Genomic DNA, 13232 nt, shown 5'->3' on the forward strand with positions numbered 1-13232 from the left:
TATCACAACTTAAAGCAGACATCAAACTTAATGTTGAAAATTTGGAACTATTTCTGTGAAAGTCAAGATAATTGGTCATGTGCATGTACATGAAGAGGGACCTATAAGAATGTTTATTGCAACATTGTTTAATAGTGAAAAGCTGTAATTCATCTAAGCTTTTGTATAAAAAAGAATGGTTAAATTGTGGAGTAAAATATTGAAAAATGAATTAACTAGAGTTACTTGTGTAAGTGAATGTGTCTCAATATTAACTGAAAAGTAAGGTATGTCATTCACACTGTGCATATAGAACAGTACCATATATATCTTGTGGAAATATGTATAAATATTTGTGGGAATAATAATAAGTGTAATGTTCAAAATATTGGTTACCTCTGGGGAGAGAGAAGGGAATGCACCTGGGTAGGATATACAAGGCCCTTAGCTGTATTTGAAATATTTCTTTTAAAAGTCTGTAACAAGATGGGCCCTCCCTGGTGGTGTAGCAGGTTAAAGCACAGAACTAAGAAGCTAAAGCCACTTCAGCATGAGTTCGATCCCTGCCCCAGAGGTGATCCACATGGCATGGCAGACCTCATATGACATGCCTGCTGCTCCCCTCAGCAGTGTACTTCGTCAGTCTGCCTATTCTACTCCCTACCCTATCTCTGGTGTATCTTCTCACTGCCCCTGTACCTCTGGCCTGTACCCCAGTTCTGTATGCATAAATAAATAAATCCTTTTTAAAAATCTAAAACTGTTATAAAAAAATCTATAGTAAGAATGGCAGCTATGATTGATAAATTTGAGTGGTGGACATTTTTGTTATAGATAAAATGAGTCACATGAGCAATGGTAGAGAGTAAGAACAGTGCTGCTCAAAGGGTTTAATCCTCAGCCTAGTCTTACGAAGTAGGTTAGTCCCATTTGACAGATGAGCGAACATAGTTAGAGGTCCCATAACTTACTACGATTGCACAGCTGCAAATTGTAGAGCTGCGGCTTTACTCTCAGAGGTCTAGCTATCACATCCCATTCTTAGGGGAATGCAAAAGGACACATCCAATTTTGAATGAATTGACCATCTAGATTGTTTTATTTGTATCTTTTGTAGGAAATGATCCGTCTAGATGAAGTCCCCAATTTGAGTTCCTTAGTATCCAATTTTGATCAGCAACAGCTTGCTAATTTCTGCCGGATTCTGGCTGTCACGATTTCAGAGATGGATACTGGCAATGATGACAAGCATACACTTCTTGCCAAAAATGCTCAGCAGAAGAAGAGCTTGAGCTTGGGACCTTCTGCAGCTGAAATCAACCAAGGTAAAGCCTCTCGGTTCTCAGAATTTTGAAATTATAGCTCTGGGATTCCTTCCTAAATCATCTCATCTTTCATTATCTCAGACTGATCCATGTGAGAGATCCTCAGGTCCACTTAGAGTATGTAAAATTTGTGTATGGATATCTGGTCTTTATTTTGGGGAGCCAAGTCCATAGCTTTATCAGGTTTTTGTAATGGATCTAGAACCTCAAAAAAGTTAAGAGCCCCCCCCCCTTTTTTTTTAAGAGTTACAAATATGTATCTTTTGATCCACTGAGTTGTTTCTGGATGTTTAGACAAATATGTGTATCAGGAGTGTGTGTGTGTGTGTGTGTATTTTTTTATGTACACACACACACACACAAAAAGAGGATGTGTATAGGGCCCTCCCTGGTGGCGCAGCCGGTTAAAGCAATGCACTAAGAAGCTAAAGCCACTTCCGCATGAGTTCGATCCCCGCCTGCCCCGGAGGAGATCCACATGGCACAGCAGACCTCTCCTGACCCGCCCGCTGCTCCCCTAGGCAGTGTACTTTGATCATCTGCCTGTTCTGCTCCCCACTCTGTCTCTGGTGAATCCTCTGACCTTCCACATCTCTGGCCTGTACCCCAGTTCTGTATGAATAAATAAATCTTAAAAAAAAAAAAAAGAGGATGTGTATATACAGCATTATTTATTGCAAACATTGTAATGACAAAAAACCAAAACAATCTAAATGTTCATTAACAAGAGACCACTTAATTTTTGAAGATTCTATATAAGGAAAAGTGTATAGCTTTTAAGAAAAAAGAATGAAGGAACTTTTATGTACTGATAAACAGAAATTTCCAAGATATCCTAATGGTAAAAAGGAAAAAGCAGAACTGTGCTTTACTGATTTGTATTAAAGAGAAGAGGGAGGAAATGAAGTCAAGATAATTTGTGTTTAGAAAGCAGGAGTAGGAGGGCCCTCCCTGGTGACTCAGCGGGTTAAAGCATAGCACTGTGAAGCTATCCACAGCCACTGCAGCACGAGTTCAGTCCCTAGCCAGGGAGCTGACCCACATGACTTGGCAGACCTCTCCGGACCCACCCACTGCTCCCTTCAGCAGTGTATTTCAGTAGATCTGTCTGTTTTGTTCTTTCTCTGGTGAATCCTCTCATCCCCTGCACCTCTGGCATATACCCCAGTTCTTGTGTGCGTATATAAATAAAGATCTTAAAAAAAAAAAAGGAGTAGAAAACTATGACCATCCTAAGGCCTGATGTTTCTTTAAAAGCAATACTTTGTTCCTAGTCGAGTTGACTGTATATTCCCAGGATTAGTTCTACAGAACTGCTAGGTACTACACAGCTGCTTTCCTCCTAAATACTGAATATGAGTATGGTCTTCTATGAACTCTGTTAACATTCTAGTTTTAATTACAAGGGCTCAGCAGTCTTGATGGCATTGTAGGTTGAGAACAGAATTTTGATGTTTGACTTGTATGTAAAAGCAGAAGTGTAAAAATTCTCTGGACTCTGGGTTAGTGGTTCTCCCTCTAGGCTTGTTTTTCTTCCTGAGGTCATGGATCCAAGGTCTGTATAGTCTTTTCTTCCTTTCTTATAACTTTTAAGTAGTTCTCACTTTAGTTATCATAAGGAAAAAATTCTTAAAAACATGCAAATTTGATTATAACTAAATTATACTTCAAAATTGTTTTAACACAATAACAAAACCTATATTTGTTAAGCTTCTGCTGTGTGGCAGATTTTGAATTAACTTTATCTGGAATTGATTTTGTTTAAGCCTCCAAGGAGCCCTGTAAAACAGTGGTTAGCATTCCATTGCACACTCTGGACACTTAGCTTATGACACTAGAGGTTCAGTGTTAGATGTACATGTGTGCTGAGGCACTAAGTAATTTTCATCTTACTTTTCTGTGAAGGAATCTTTTTTAGCAGATTGTTTTTGTACTACTAGCATCAATTACTTTTTTGAGCCTATTTGCAAGCTGGTTTAAATAAAACCAGCATTATCCATTATTCTTGGGGAACAAGGTATTCTAGTCTGGTTTTTTGTTTGTTTAATTTTTAAGTGAGAGTTAACCTAAGCTCTGTTTGATTTGGGAGATTTAAAAAGGGAAATCTTTGTAAAATGTCTAGGGTTAACTATCAGACGTGTGTAAGATAATCTATATGTGGTAATGTTTTCTTGTAGCTATTGGGATCAAGTGTATTTTAGCACATTAATGTTGTGCAGGATCATGGCTTAAACAACAGATATTTCCTCTCCGTTTTAAAGCTACAGATCAGATCAAGGTACCATCAGCATTGTTTCTAGTGAGGCCCCTTTTCCTGACTTGACCTATGTACTGTGACCTTTTCACTATGTGCAGAAAGAGATCTGGTATGTCTTCTTCCTTGTATAAGGACAGACCTTAAAGGTCCTGTCTCCAAGTACAGCCATATCATGGTTAGGGTTTCAGTGTATGAATTTGGGGGTTATATAGTTCATATGGAAAGTAGATGTCTATATGATATTACCAAAATGTTTTTGTTTTGTTTTAAATAAACTCTGGATTAATTTTCTTAAATGAATTAATGATTTATACTGCCCTCCTAGAGCTCAGTTAATAAAGTGTCAGAGACCTTTTTTGGGTTTCTCAGAACTACACTTGTCCCTTCTGTTGATTCAGGTGGAAACAAAATCACTCAAGTCAGAGATGTAGGTGAAGCTGCTGTTGTGATAATTATTTTATAGGTGATACCAAGCCAAGGGGAACTGACTTATGCAGCATGTGAGTTAGGATGGAATTCAGAATCATCTCGAAAGTTGGAAAGCTGAGCATAAACTGTGAAAGGAAAATTCACAGGAGGATTTGGGAGACACTGATGTTTTCACAAATAAAAGGAGAGAGATTTTACCAAAAATCCTTGGAAGTCATGGGTGTTTTAGCTGTGAACCAGTTTAACATTAATCAGCAGTGTGTGATAGCTACTCACAAGGCTGGGGAAATGTGTTTATTTATTTTCAATTATTTATTTATATATGTTTTACATCTTTTTTTTTTTTTTAAGATTAATTTATGCTTATGGAACTGGAGTACAGGCCAGAGGTGCGGGGGGGGGGGCGGTGAGAGGATTCACCAGAGACAGAGTGGGGAGCAGAACAGGCAGATTGACAAAGTACACTGCTGAGGAAAACAACGGGCGGGTCATAGGAGGTCTGCAGCGCCATGTTGGTCAGCTTCCTGGCTGGGGATCAAACTCATGCTACAATGGCTTCAGTGGCTTCAGAGAGCTTCATAATGTGGTGCCTTAACCCATTGCGCCTCCAGGGAGAGCCCCCATCATTGTTCATTTTTTAACAATGTTAGCTTGCTTTTCTCAGGTGTAGTCCCCATAGAATTCCCACCACCAGTTCACCTGTGCACCCTCACCACAGTCCCCTGTGTTCTCCCCTTTCTTGTGCTGCTCCCTCTCCTTTACAGGCTTCTGCAGAATGTCTCTGGTTTATAGTTGTGTGTTTATTTCTGGGCTTTTTTGTGTTGTATTTTCTTACTTTTTCCCCTGATGCAATATTTGGTTCACCTATATTTGGTTCACTTAATATTCCTCCTATAAGTGAGATCATCTGATATTTTTCTTTTTCCTTCTGACTTATTTCATAATTCCTTCTAGCTCCTTCCATATTTCTGCAAATGTCATTAGTTTATCTTTTTTTGATTGCTGAGTACTATTCCATTGTACTCCATTTTGTTGAGTTGTATGAGTTCTTTGTATATATTTGTGATCGGTACCTTAGTTATATGGAGTGCAAAATTCTTTCCTTGGTCAGTAGGGTGTCTCTTTGTTTTGGTTAATGTCTCTTTTGCTGTACAGAAGCTTTTTAGTTTGGTGTAATCAAGGCTGGGGAAATTTAAAAGACTGTACAATACTGGGGTGCCAGGTTCCTGAAAATGTATATAAGAATAATTGATGAGAATAATTGGAGAATAGTTGTCTTTTGTGAGGAGTTGCTCATAACCTTCATCAGGAGGTTAGGAGATGTGCATCTCACAAAAGCTCAGGAATCTCTGGGGTGGGAGTCCAGTCTGAGAATATGAATGATGGGCGGTCATGTCTGAAGGCCTGTGTTAAGTGTGCAGAGTGAGATATTAGATTGTAGGAGCTGTTTTGGGAGGCATACTTCAAGAAACTAAACTATTTACCCTGGAGGTAAGAGCTGTAAGAATTAAAATAGAGCTTTGTGAAGATTTTCAGGTAGAATCCAAACTATCTTATTTATTTTTGGAAAAAAGTAATACATACCTAAGACTATAAAAATATTTAGAAAGTCCAAAGAACAGCAGGTGTACAGTAGAAAATTTGTTTCCCTCCCTCCTCATAATAAGCTATTACAGTTTCTCACATGTCCCTTTAGAGAAAACTTCTAACTATCCAATCGCTGGAGTGAAGGAGGGGGAGGAAGAGATTGACTTCTCCTTCTTTGTAGAGAGGGTAATGTAAAATAAGTACCAGTCTGCCTTGCTCTTTCCTCTTTCTTATACAGCAGTCTCTTCCAGTACCTACAAAATTAAGGGATTCCTCTTTACAATTACTTGGTAGTATTCCAATATATAGGTATACCATAGTTAATTTAATTGAGGGAAGTTTATTTGAAATCTTTTTTTTTTTTGAGATTTTATTTATTTATGCATACAGGAGCTAGGTTGTAGGCTGGAGGTGTGGGGGGACGTGTGGGGGGATGAGCAGATTCACCAGAGAGTGGGAAGGAGAATAGGTAGGTTGATTGAAATACATTGCTGGGAAGCAGCAGGTGAGACAGGAGAGGTCTGCTGAGTCATGTGGTCAGCTCCCTGACTGGGGATCATACTAGCACTGCTGTGGCTGCAGATAGCTTCATAGTGCAGAGACTCAGCCCTGTGCACCACCAGAGGCCTTCACAAAGAACAACCTTGTTTGATATGCTGGATATCTGCCTTTAAACTAATTGAGATTTGTCAAGCTGACAAGTTAAAAATGATACCTCAAAAAAGCACCCTCTCAATGTAATGCTTCTTAATTGAGATAAAAGTCTCAAAACTAACATTTAAAGTGAACAACGCAAGTAGCATTTATTATATCTACATTTGTGCAGGTAGATTAAATACATATTTAAGTAGATATTTCCCATTCTCCTACCCCCTGACAACTGCTTGCTTTCTGTTTTTGTGGACCTGTCCTGTATGTTTTTTATATATGGAGTGATACAAATTTGTATCATGTGTCTTGCATCTTTCACCAAACATGTTTGAGGTCCATCAGCATGTCAGTATTTTCTTTTTATAGTTGAATATTTATTGTATCCATATACCACAGTTTATCCATTCATCCATTGATGGACTTTTGGGTTGTTTCTACCTTTTGGCTATTGTTAATAGTATTGCTATAAACACGTGTTTACATGTATTGTTCGAGCACCTGTTTCCAATTCCCAGAAATGGACCTTCTGTTCAGAGACACAGATGTAATACATAAATATTATTATAAATATGATTCTTACTTATATTCCCACTTCTAGATATGAGAATGCCTGTTCTCCTGCACCTGCTGAAAATTGAACTTACAAATTAATTACTGTCTTACCTTAGCTTAACATTTCATTTTAAAGGGAACTTCTGATTAGCTGAAGTCTGATTAAAAATCATGCAGGTGAGGAGCAGGTTGTTTGTTGAGCATTAGAGTTGGTCTCTGTTTTGAAAATCCCCTTTTCTCTCCTTGGCAGCGGCCCTTCTCAGCATCCCTGGCTTTGTTGAGAGGCTTTGCAAACTGGCAACTCGAAAGGTGTCAGAGTCAACGGGCACAGCCAGCTTCCTTCAGGAACTGGAGGAGTGGTACACATGGCTAGACAATGCTTTGGTGCTAGATGCCCTGATGCGAGTGGCTAATGAGGAATCCGAGCACAATCAAGGTACTTGGGTGTGTTTCCTGAAACATGGGGAACTTTCTTTGGACTTTTGAAATAATTTTAACTTCCTTTTTCAAGGCTTATGTGAAATTTGCTTAAAACAAAATTTTCTTTAGGACAGCCCAAAATCATGACTGTTAAAACTTTTGCTAGGTAGTGATGGAAACCTCTTTCAACTCCCTTGAAGGGAACCTGATTGCTGAGAGAAGGGCTTTGTGGCAGAACTTTAGAAAAGACTGGAATAAGTAACCAGCATATTCTCAGGAACCTAAAGAGGTCTTTCTTAACCTACAAATTTTTAGTCTCCCTTATTTTTGTGTTCTGATGATTAGCCTGCTTAGTGAGTGAGAAAATTCCTAATGAAGGACTCCAGTCTATATTAAGTCAAGTGCTCAACCCTGAAGCATTTGATTCAGGCGAGTGGGATGGGTCACATTGTATGAACCCAGAAAGTCTCTGTGATCATGTAGATGAAAATGAAGGGGGGGTAGGTATTCTATTCCAGGATAGCAATTTGTAGAGCTCTGTGGACCAGTTTCCCAGTGAAACTATAAATAAATATGTAAACATTAATGAAAAGCAATCAAGTCTAGGGACATTATTCAAAGCATGCAGGAATAAACATTTCTTTTAAGAAATCTAAAACACTGCAAAAACAATTTATGACACTTGAAGTCCTGCTTAATTGAAGTTCTACTTGGGGCAGGGGTAGCCAGAAGGATAGGGCTTCCTCTTTCCTCTTAAACAAGATGTACTCTATCTAACTGAGAGGACAGGCTGCCAGCTCTTCTCATCCTTTCCATCTCTGAGTTGAAGAGGCTAAATTCTTGATGAGTATGGCCAAGAGGTCAGGGGCTACCCCACCCTCCAACTTTATTTTATTAAGATATAATTGACATGTAATATTGTTTATATTTAAAGTATGCAACAATTTGACTTGATGCATTTGCAAAGTAATTACTACCATAGCATTATCTAACTAACATCTGTATTCTGCCACTAATTAACTATTTCTTTTTTGTGGTGAGAACACTTAAAATTTACTGTTGGCAACATTGAAGTATATGATACAGTGTTATTACCTGGGATCAGCATGCTATATATTGGATTTGCAAGACATATTACTGGAAGTTTATACCCTTTGACCAATGTCTCTCTTCCCTTCCCACCCCACCAACTCCTGATTGACCATCACACTACTGTTTCTCTGACTTTGGCTTTGTTAGATTCCACATATGATAGCATACAGTATTTCTCTTTCTCTGTCTTATTTCATTTAGCATAATGCCAGGGTCACCTCTCCTCCTCTGTACTATAGTATGGCAGCTCTACCCAACATCTGGCAGGCCAAGAATTGTGTGACCCCTTCTGTCCTTGCTCTACCTCACTTGGAGGAGAGAAGTTCCACGCAGGAAGAGGCACACTGCACAGACGAGAAACTACCATCCTTGCTCAGAGTAGTGGCACTGAGATTTTTGCTCTGGGGAGAGATAATAGGTGGTAAGTGCTGGAAAGGTCAAGCCTAAGGATATTCTCAAAAACACTGTAGATTTTGGTGTTAAGCAAAGAAAAGGAGCCTGTTAGGTCCTTAATTAAGAACAAGACTTATTCCCACTTTACAGCACTAAGGCAGGAGATGAGCTGGCTTACCCAGAGTCAGATAGCCAAGAAATTTTCACTCCAGAGCCCTCAGTCTCATCATTTCGCTCTGCCATCTGCCCGAGTGTACACTCTACCATGGCCTGCATAACTGACTGAGACCTTTTTTGTTGTTGTTAACTGGGTAATAGATTACATAAAATGGTCTACCAAAAGCCAAAATCACAATGCCTGGTACATTGTTATAGGCTGCTGCTACTGTTTCATTGGGCATAATGAAATCTGCTAGTATGCAATATGTTTGTTCTTCTGTATCAAAAGTAGCATTTATGATACCCAGTCTTTCTTAAAAAGTTAAACTTGAGGGCCCTCCCTACTGGCACAGCAGGTTAAAGCACAGCACTATGAAGCTATCGCAGCCTCTGCAACATGAGCTCAATTCCTGGCCAGGGGGGTGACCCACATGGCATGGCAGACCTCTCCTGACCCACCCGCTGCTTCCCTCAGCAGTGTGCTTCAGTACATCTGTATGTTCTGCTCCCTATTCTTTTTTCTGGTGAATCTTCTCACCCCCTGACCTCTGGCCTGTACCCCAGTTCTGTATGTATAAATAAATAAATCTTTTTAAAAAATAAGTTAAAACGTAGAAAGCTTTAACTGGTTCTTTGGAAAGTAAGGGGGGAATCTTCAAAAAGCACCCACCCCCTCTCTTTCAGCAATGTTTCCCTTGTGAATTCTAGATAGGGACGAAATACTCCTTTGTAACCATAAGAGAGTTTGGTGCAGTTTCCAGTTAAACCTGTCTTTCTTGGGGCTTGATAAGTGATAGGAGAAAGGACTATGGGAGGAAGGTATGGATTATATTACTGTACTGACTATCAGAATATTTTTATTAAAGTTAATGAGCTCAAAAAGAACTGCAGAAACATTTTTTTCTATGGTTTTAAGCTAGCTTGGCCCCTAAGAGCTTAAAGGGAGGTGTATGGTGTTGAACATCGTTGTCACAGTTCTGAGCTCAAGCTAGTCTCAGTCTATTCAGAGTAGGTTTACGGGTAGAAACATGTTTCCTCACAAAAAATGACTCATTCCTTTATCTTGGTGGCTATTTCAGCCTCCATTGTGTTCCATCCTCCAGGGGCTTCTGAGGAGAATGGCCTGCCTCACACTGCAACTAGGACTCAGCTGCCCCAGTCAATGAAGATTATGCATGAGATCATGTACAAACTGGAAGTGCTGTATGTTCTCTGTGTGCTACTGATGGGGCGTCAGCGAAACCAGGTGGGCCTCCCCTGTTGTCTCAGAATGGGGAACCAGGAGCAGATGCTGCCTGGATGTTTGTAGTATGCTAACTTAGAATGGCTCTCATTTGACCCCACAAAGTTTAGGGGTGGTTTTCCTTATTCCTGTTTTGCACATAAGAAAACCAGTCAGATTCCAGAGCTTGTAGTCTTTCTATTATACCTTGCTATGGGCAGTATTTCCAGATAGAATGTCAGTATCCAGGATGAAAGTGGGTAGCTTAGCTATGTTACCTGACTTTTTTTTTTTTTTTTTTTTGTTACCTGACATTTTTAATGTGAAGAATAAAACATTAGTGATGGCAAAACAACTTCCTGTAGATGCACTGGAGGAGTTGCTCATCTGGTGAGGGCTCAGGGTGGCGAGAGCAATGTTAGCTTCTGAAAACCAGGAGGCTGCAAGGGAGCTCCCATGTGTGCTGGGGTGCCTGAATTTTGAAGCAGTTCCCAGAGGGAGGAGCAAGTACCTAAAACCTCCAAAGGGCAAAAGAAGATTCAGGAAGTATGCAACACTTCTCTTCAAGATTGAGAAGTAGCCCTCTTCTGATAGCCTTGAAATTCTCTGAGAGATAAAGCTAGGTGGAAGGGGTGAGGTGCTCAGTAGTCCTCAAGCACCACTTTGAGTTTGACACTGGACTGTCAAAGCCCCGTGGGAGATGGTTGCAGCTATTTTTATTTATAAGTGAGGTACAGTTTTAGGTAGAATAGCCAGGAAAAGACTCACTGACCAGATGGTGTTTGGCATGACATTGTCTGGAAGGTCTGGAAGAAAGAGTAAAAGATGGGCATGCTCATCCCCAGGTGGCCTGCTAGGTCGAGGGAACAAGCCTCTGAGGTGAGAGCATATCTGGCGGGTTGGTAGAGCAGTAAGCATGCTCCGGGAGGGGGACTAAAATGAGCATCAGGAGAGGAGGACTGAGGGCCAGGGGTGGATAGCATCAGGCTTTTCGTAGACCATTTTAAGTACTTCAGTGGGGTATTTTTGTGTGTGTAGAAGAACTGGGGTGTAGTCCAGGGGTGGAGGATTCGCGAAAGGATTCACCAGAGACACTGGCAAACACAACAGACAGATCTTCTGAAATACACAGCTGAGGGGAGCAGCAGGCGAGACAGGAGAGGTCTGCTGCGTCATGTGGGTCAGCTCCCTGGCCTGGGATTAGACTCAGTCTGCAGTGGTGATAGCGCTGAGACATAACCCGAGGCTACAGGGAGGCCCCTGCTTTAGTGTTTGTCTCTGAGTGAAATGGGAAGTCACTGCTCTGACTCCTGTGGAAGAGAAGACAGTAGCTAGGCGTCCAGCGTGGTGGGAGTGCTGGGATGTGCTTGTGTGCTGGATATGTTTTGAAGGAAGAACAGGTAGGATTTGCTGGTTGCTTAGATGTGGGTATGAGAGAATAGTTAATATGATTTAACTCCTTCCAGGGTTTTAGCCTAAGAGGTGGGAGGATGGGTGTGCCATTTGCTGCATGACTAAGACTGGCAGTGAGGAATTCTGTTTAAACAGGTTAGGTTTAAGGTGTCAGAACTGACACTTGAATTCCCCACGCCTGGAGTTTGGGGAGAGGGCTGAAAGAACTTTGCGGTTCATTAATGTAGGTGGGAGCCCATCTTGATAGCCACAGTGTTGGAGTCCCGTCCACATGGAATGGATTTGTTACAGAAATAGTAGTTGTGATGTCTTACATGGGTTGAGTTGCTTTCATATTTTATAGTTATTCATATTTTAATTTTCATGAGTTAAACTATAGGTGGTGCTCCCCTCTCCACCTTGAAAGGCGCAGAAAGGTTCCTGCAGCTGTTCTTGTCCCAACACTGTCTGCCAGTGTTTATGCAGCATCTCTTTACTAACTATTCCCTTTCAAAAGCAGCAGCAGCAACAGTAGCTCTCTGCGCTCCTATATATCTATGCAGGTACCTCCATTTTCCCTTTTTCCTTTCCTTAATAAACCTGTTCTTTTAAAATGCAAAACAGAAAGTCCAAAACACTTAGGCCCTTTCTTCCCTAGGCACTGGTAAAGCCAATATTTAAACTCTTCTTCTGGCTCCTCTTTCTAGCCCCTCAGTACATCAGTCCTTTGTTCCTTACCAAGTTTCTGTGAGTCTTGGGGGGTCTTTAAACTGTGATTACAGAGCCACTTCCTTTCTTGGGAGGAACTCAATTGGCTTCAGAATCCTGCTTGACTGAGAAGCAACGTTAGTCTAACACAGTCAGCTTTTAGTGAGACCCTGCAGTGTCTAAGCACTGGGCCTGTGTGGATTTCCAGACCCACCTAGACTGGGATGTCTTCCTGGTAACATGTCTTATTCCTGTGTGGTTGGGGCAGTCTTGGCTAAATTGGAATCACTAGACTTGCAACATTTCCCAAGTGCCCTAAGTTCTATCCCTTTGATTCTGATGAATATAATCACTTCCTGTAAGTAAGTGCTTATAGGGTACTCCCTATAAGGCATGCCCAAATTTCTCCCACAGAACTCTCACTGAGTTCTTTCAACAGCTCTGTTACCCCTCATTTTCCTTGAAGGAACTTGGGTATAAAGAATGTTGCCCAGAGTCACAGAACTTTGTTAAGTTTTCGTCTCCCAAGGCAAATGCATGCAGTGGTGGGGTGGAGAAGGGCGGGCTTTAGGGCCACAATGACTGAACTAGGGTGACAGTGCACCACTGACCTTGCCTGAGTCTTGTTCTGCTGACCTTTCCCCTTATATAGTGGCGATGCTCAGGACTTTTCTCCCACAGCAGCCCTCAGAAGAGATGGTAATAGGTTTGTATTGTTATGTAAAAATGTAACCTGTCTTTAGTTGGAAATAATTCCCATTTTCAGTTACAGTGAATGGATGCACGGTAACCATGCAGCCAGTACCCGGTATCCATTGGTGGGTGTAGCGGTGGGGAGTAGTTTTATATCCACCGTATTGGGATTCATATGGATCTGTTTAGGCTGAATTCCTAAAGTAGAACTGCTCAACTGCAGGAGGAGATCTTGCCAGACTGGACACACAGCGTGATACGGCCCCAGCAGCAGCGTCTCAGTGTGCCCATCGCCACCTCATCCATGTCAGAAAATTTTTTATTCTTGTTTATCTGAAAAAGTGAAAATTTGTTTGTAACTATAGCTTCTGTT

The 13232-nt window shown here is 41.0% G+C and overlaps 1 protein-coding gene across 3 annotated transcripts in view; it reads left to right on the top strand.

Annotated features, from left to right (window-relative positions):
• Positions 1-13232, top strand: part of TRPC4AP (transient receptor potential cation channel, subfamily C, member 4 associated protein) — a 49288-nt gene that overhangs the window by 12511 nt on the left and 23545 nt on the right. For 2 of the 3 annotated variants that reach the window (XR_001145700.1, XM_012728223.1), the window contains exons 5-7: positions 1097-1304; positions 7031-7216; positions 9924-10090. Coding sequence is in view for 2 of the 3 variants with exons in the window: in XM_012728223.1 (XP_012583677.1) it covers positions 1097-1304; positions 7031-7216; positions 9924-10090 (561 nt within the window). In the remaining variant the exon portion in view is untranslated. The remainder of the gene's footprint in view (positions 1-1096; positions 1305-7030; positions 7217-9923; positions 10091-13232) is intronic. The other variant, XM_012728224.1, reaches the window with a different exon arrangement.

The sequence above is a fragment of the Condylura cristata genome, unplaced genomic scaffold (assembly GCF_000260355.1).
Source record: "Condylura cristata isolate star-nosed mole 26May11 unplaced genomic scaffold, ConCri1.0 scaffold00022, whole genome shotgun sequence".
Taxonomy (NCBI): Eukaryota; Metazoa; Chordata; class Mammalia; order Eulipotyphla; family Talpidae; genus Condylura; species Condylura cristata.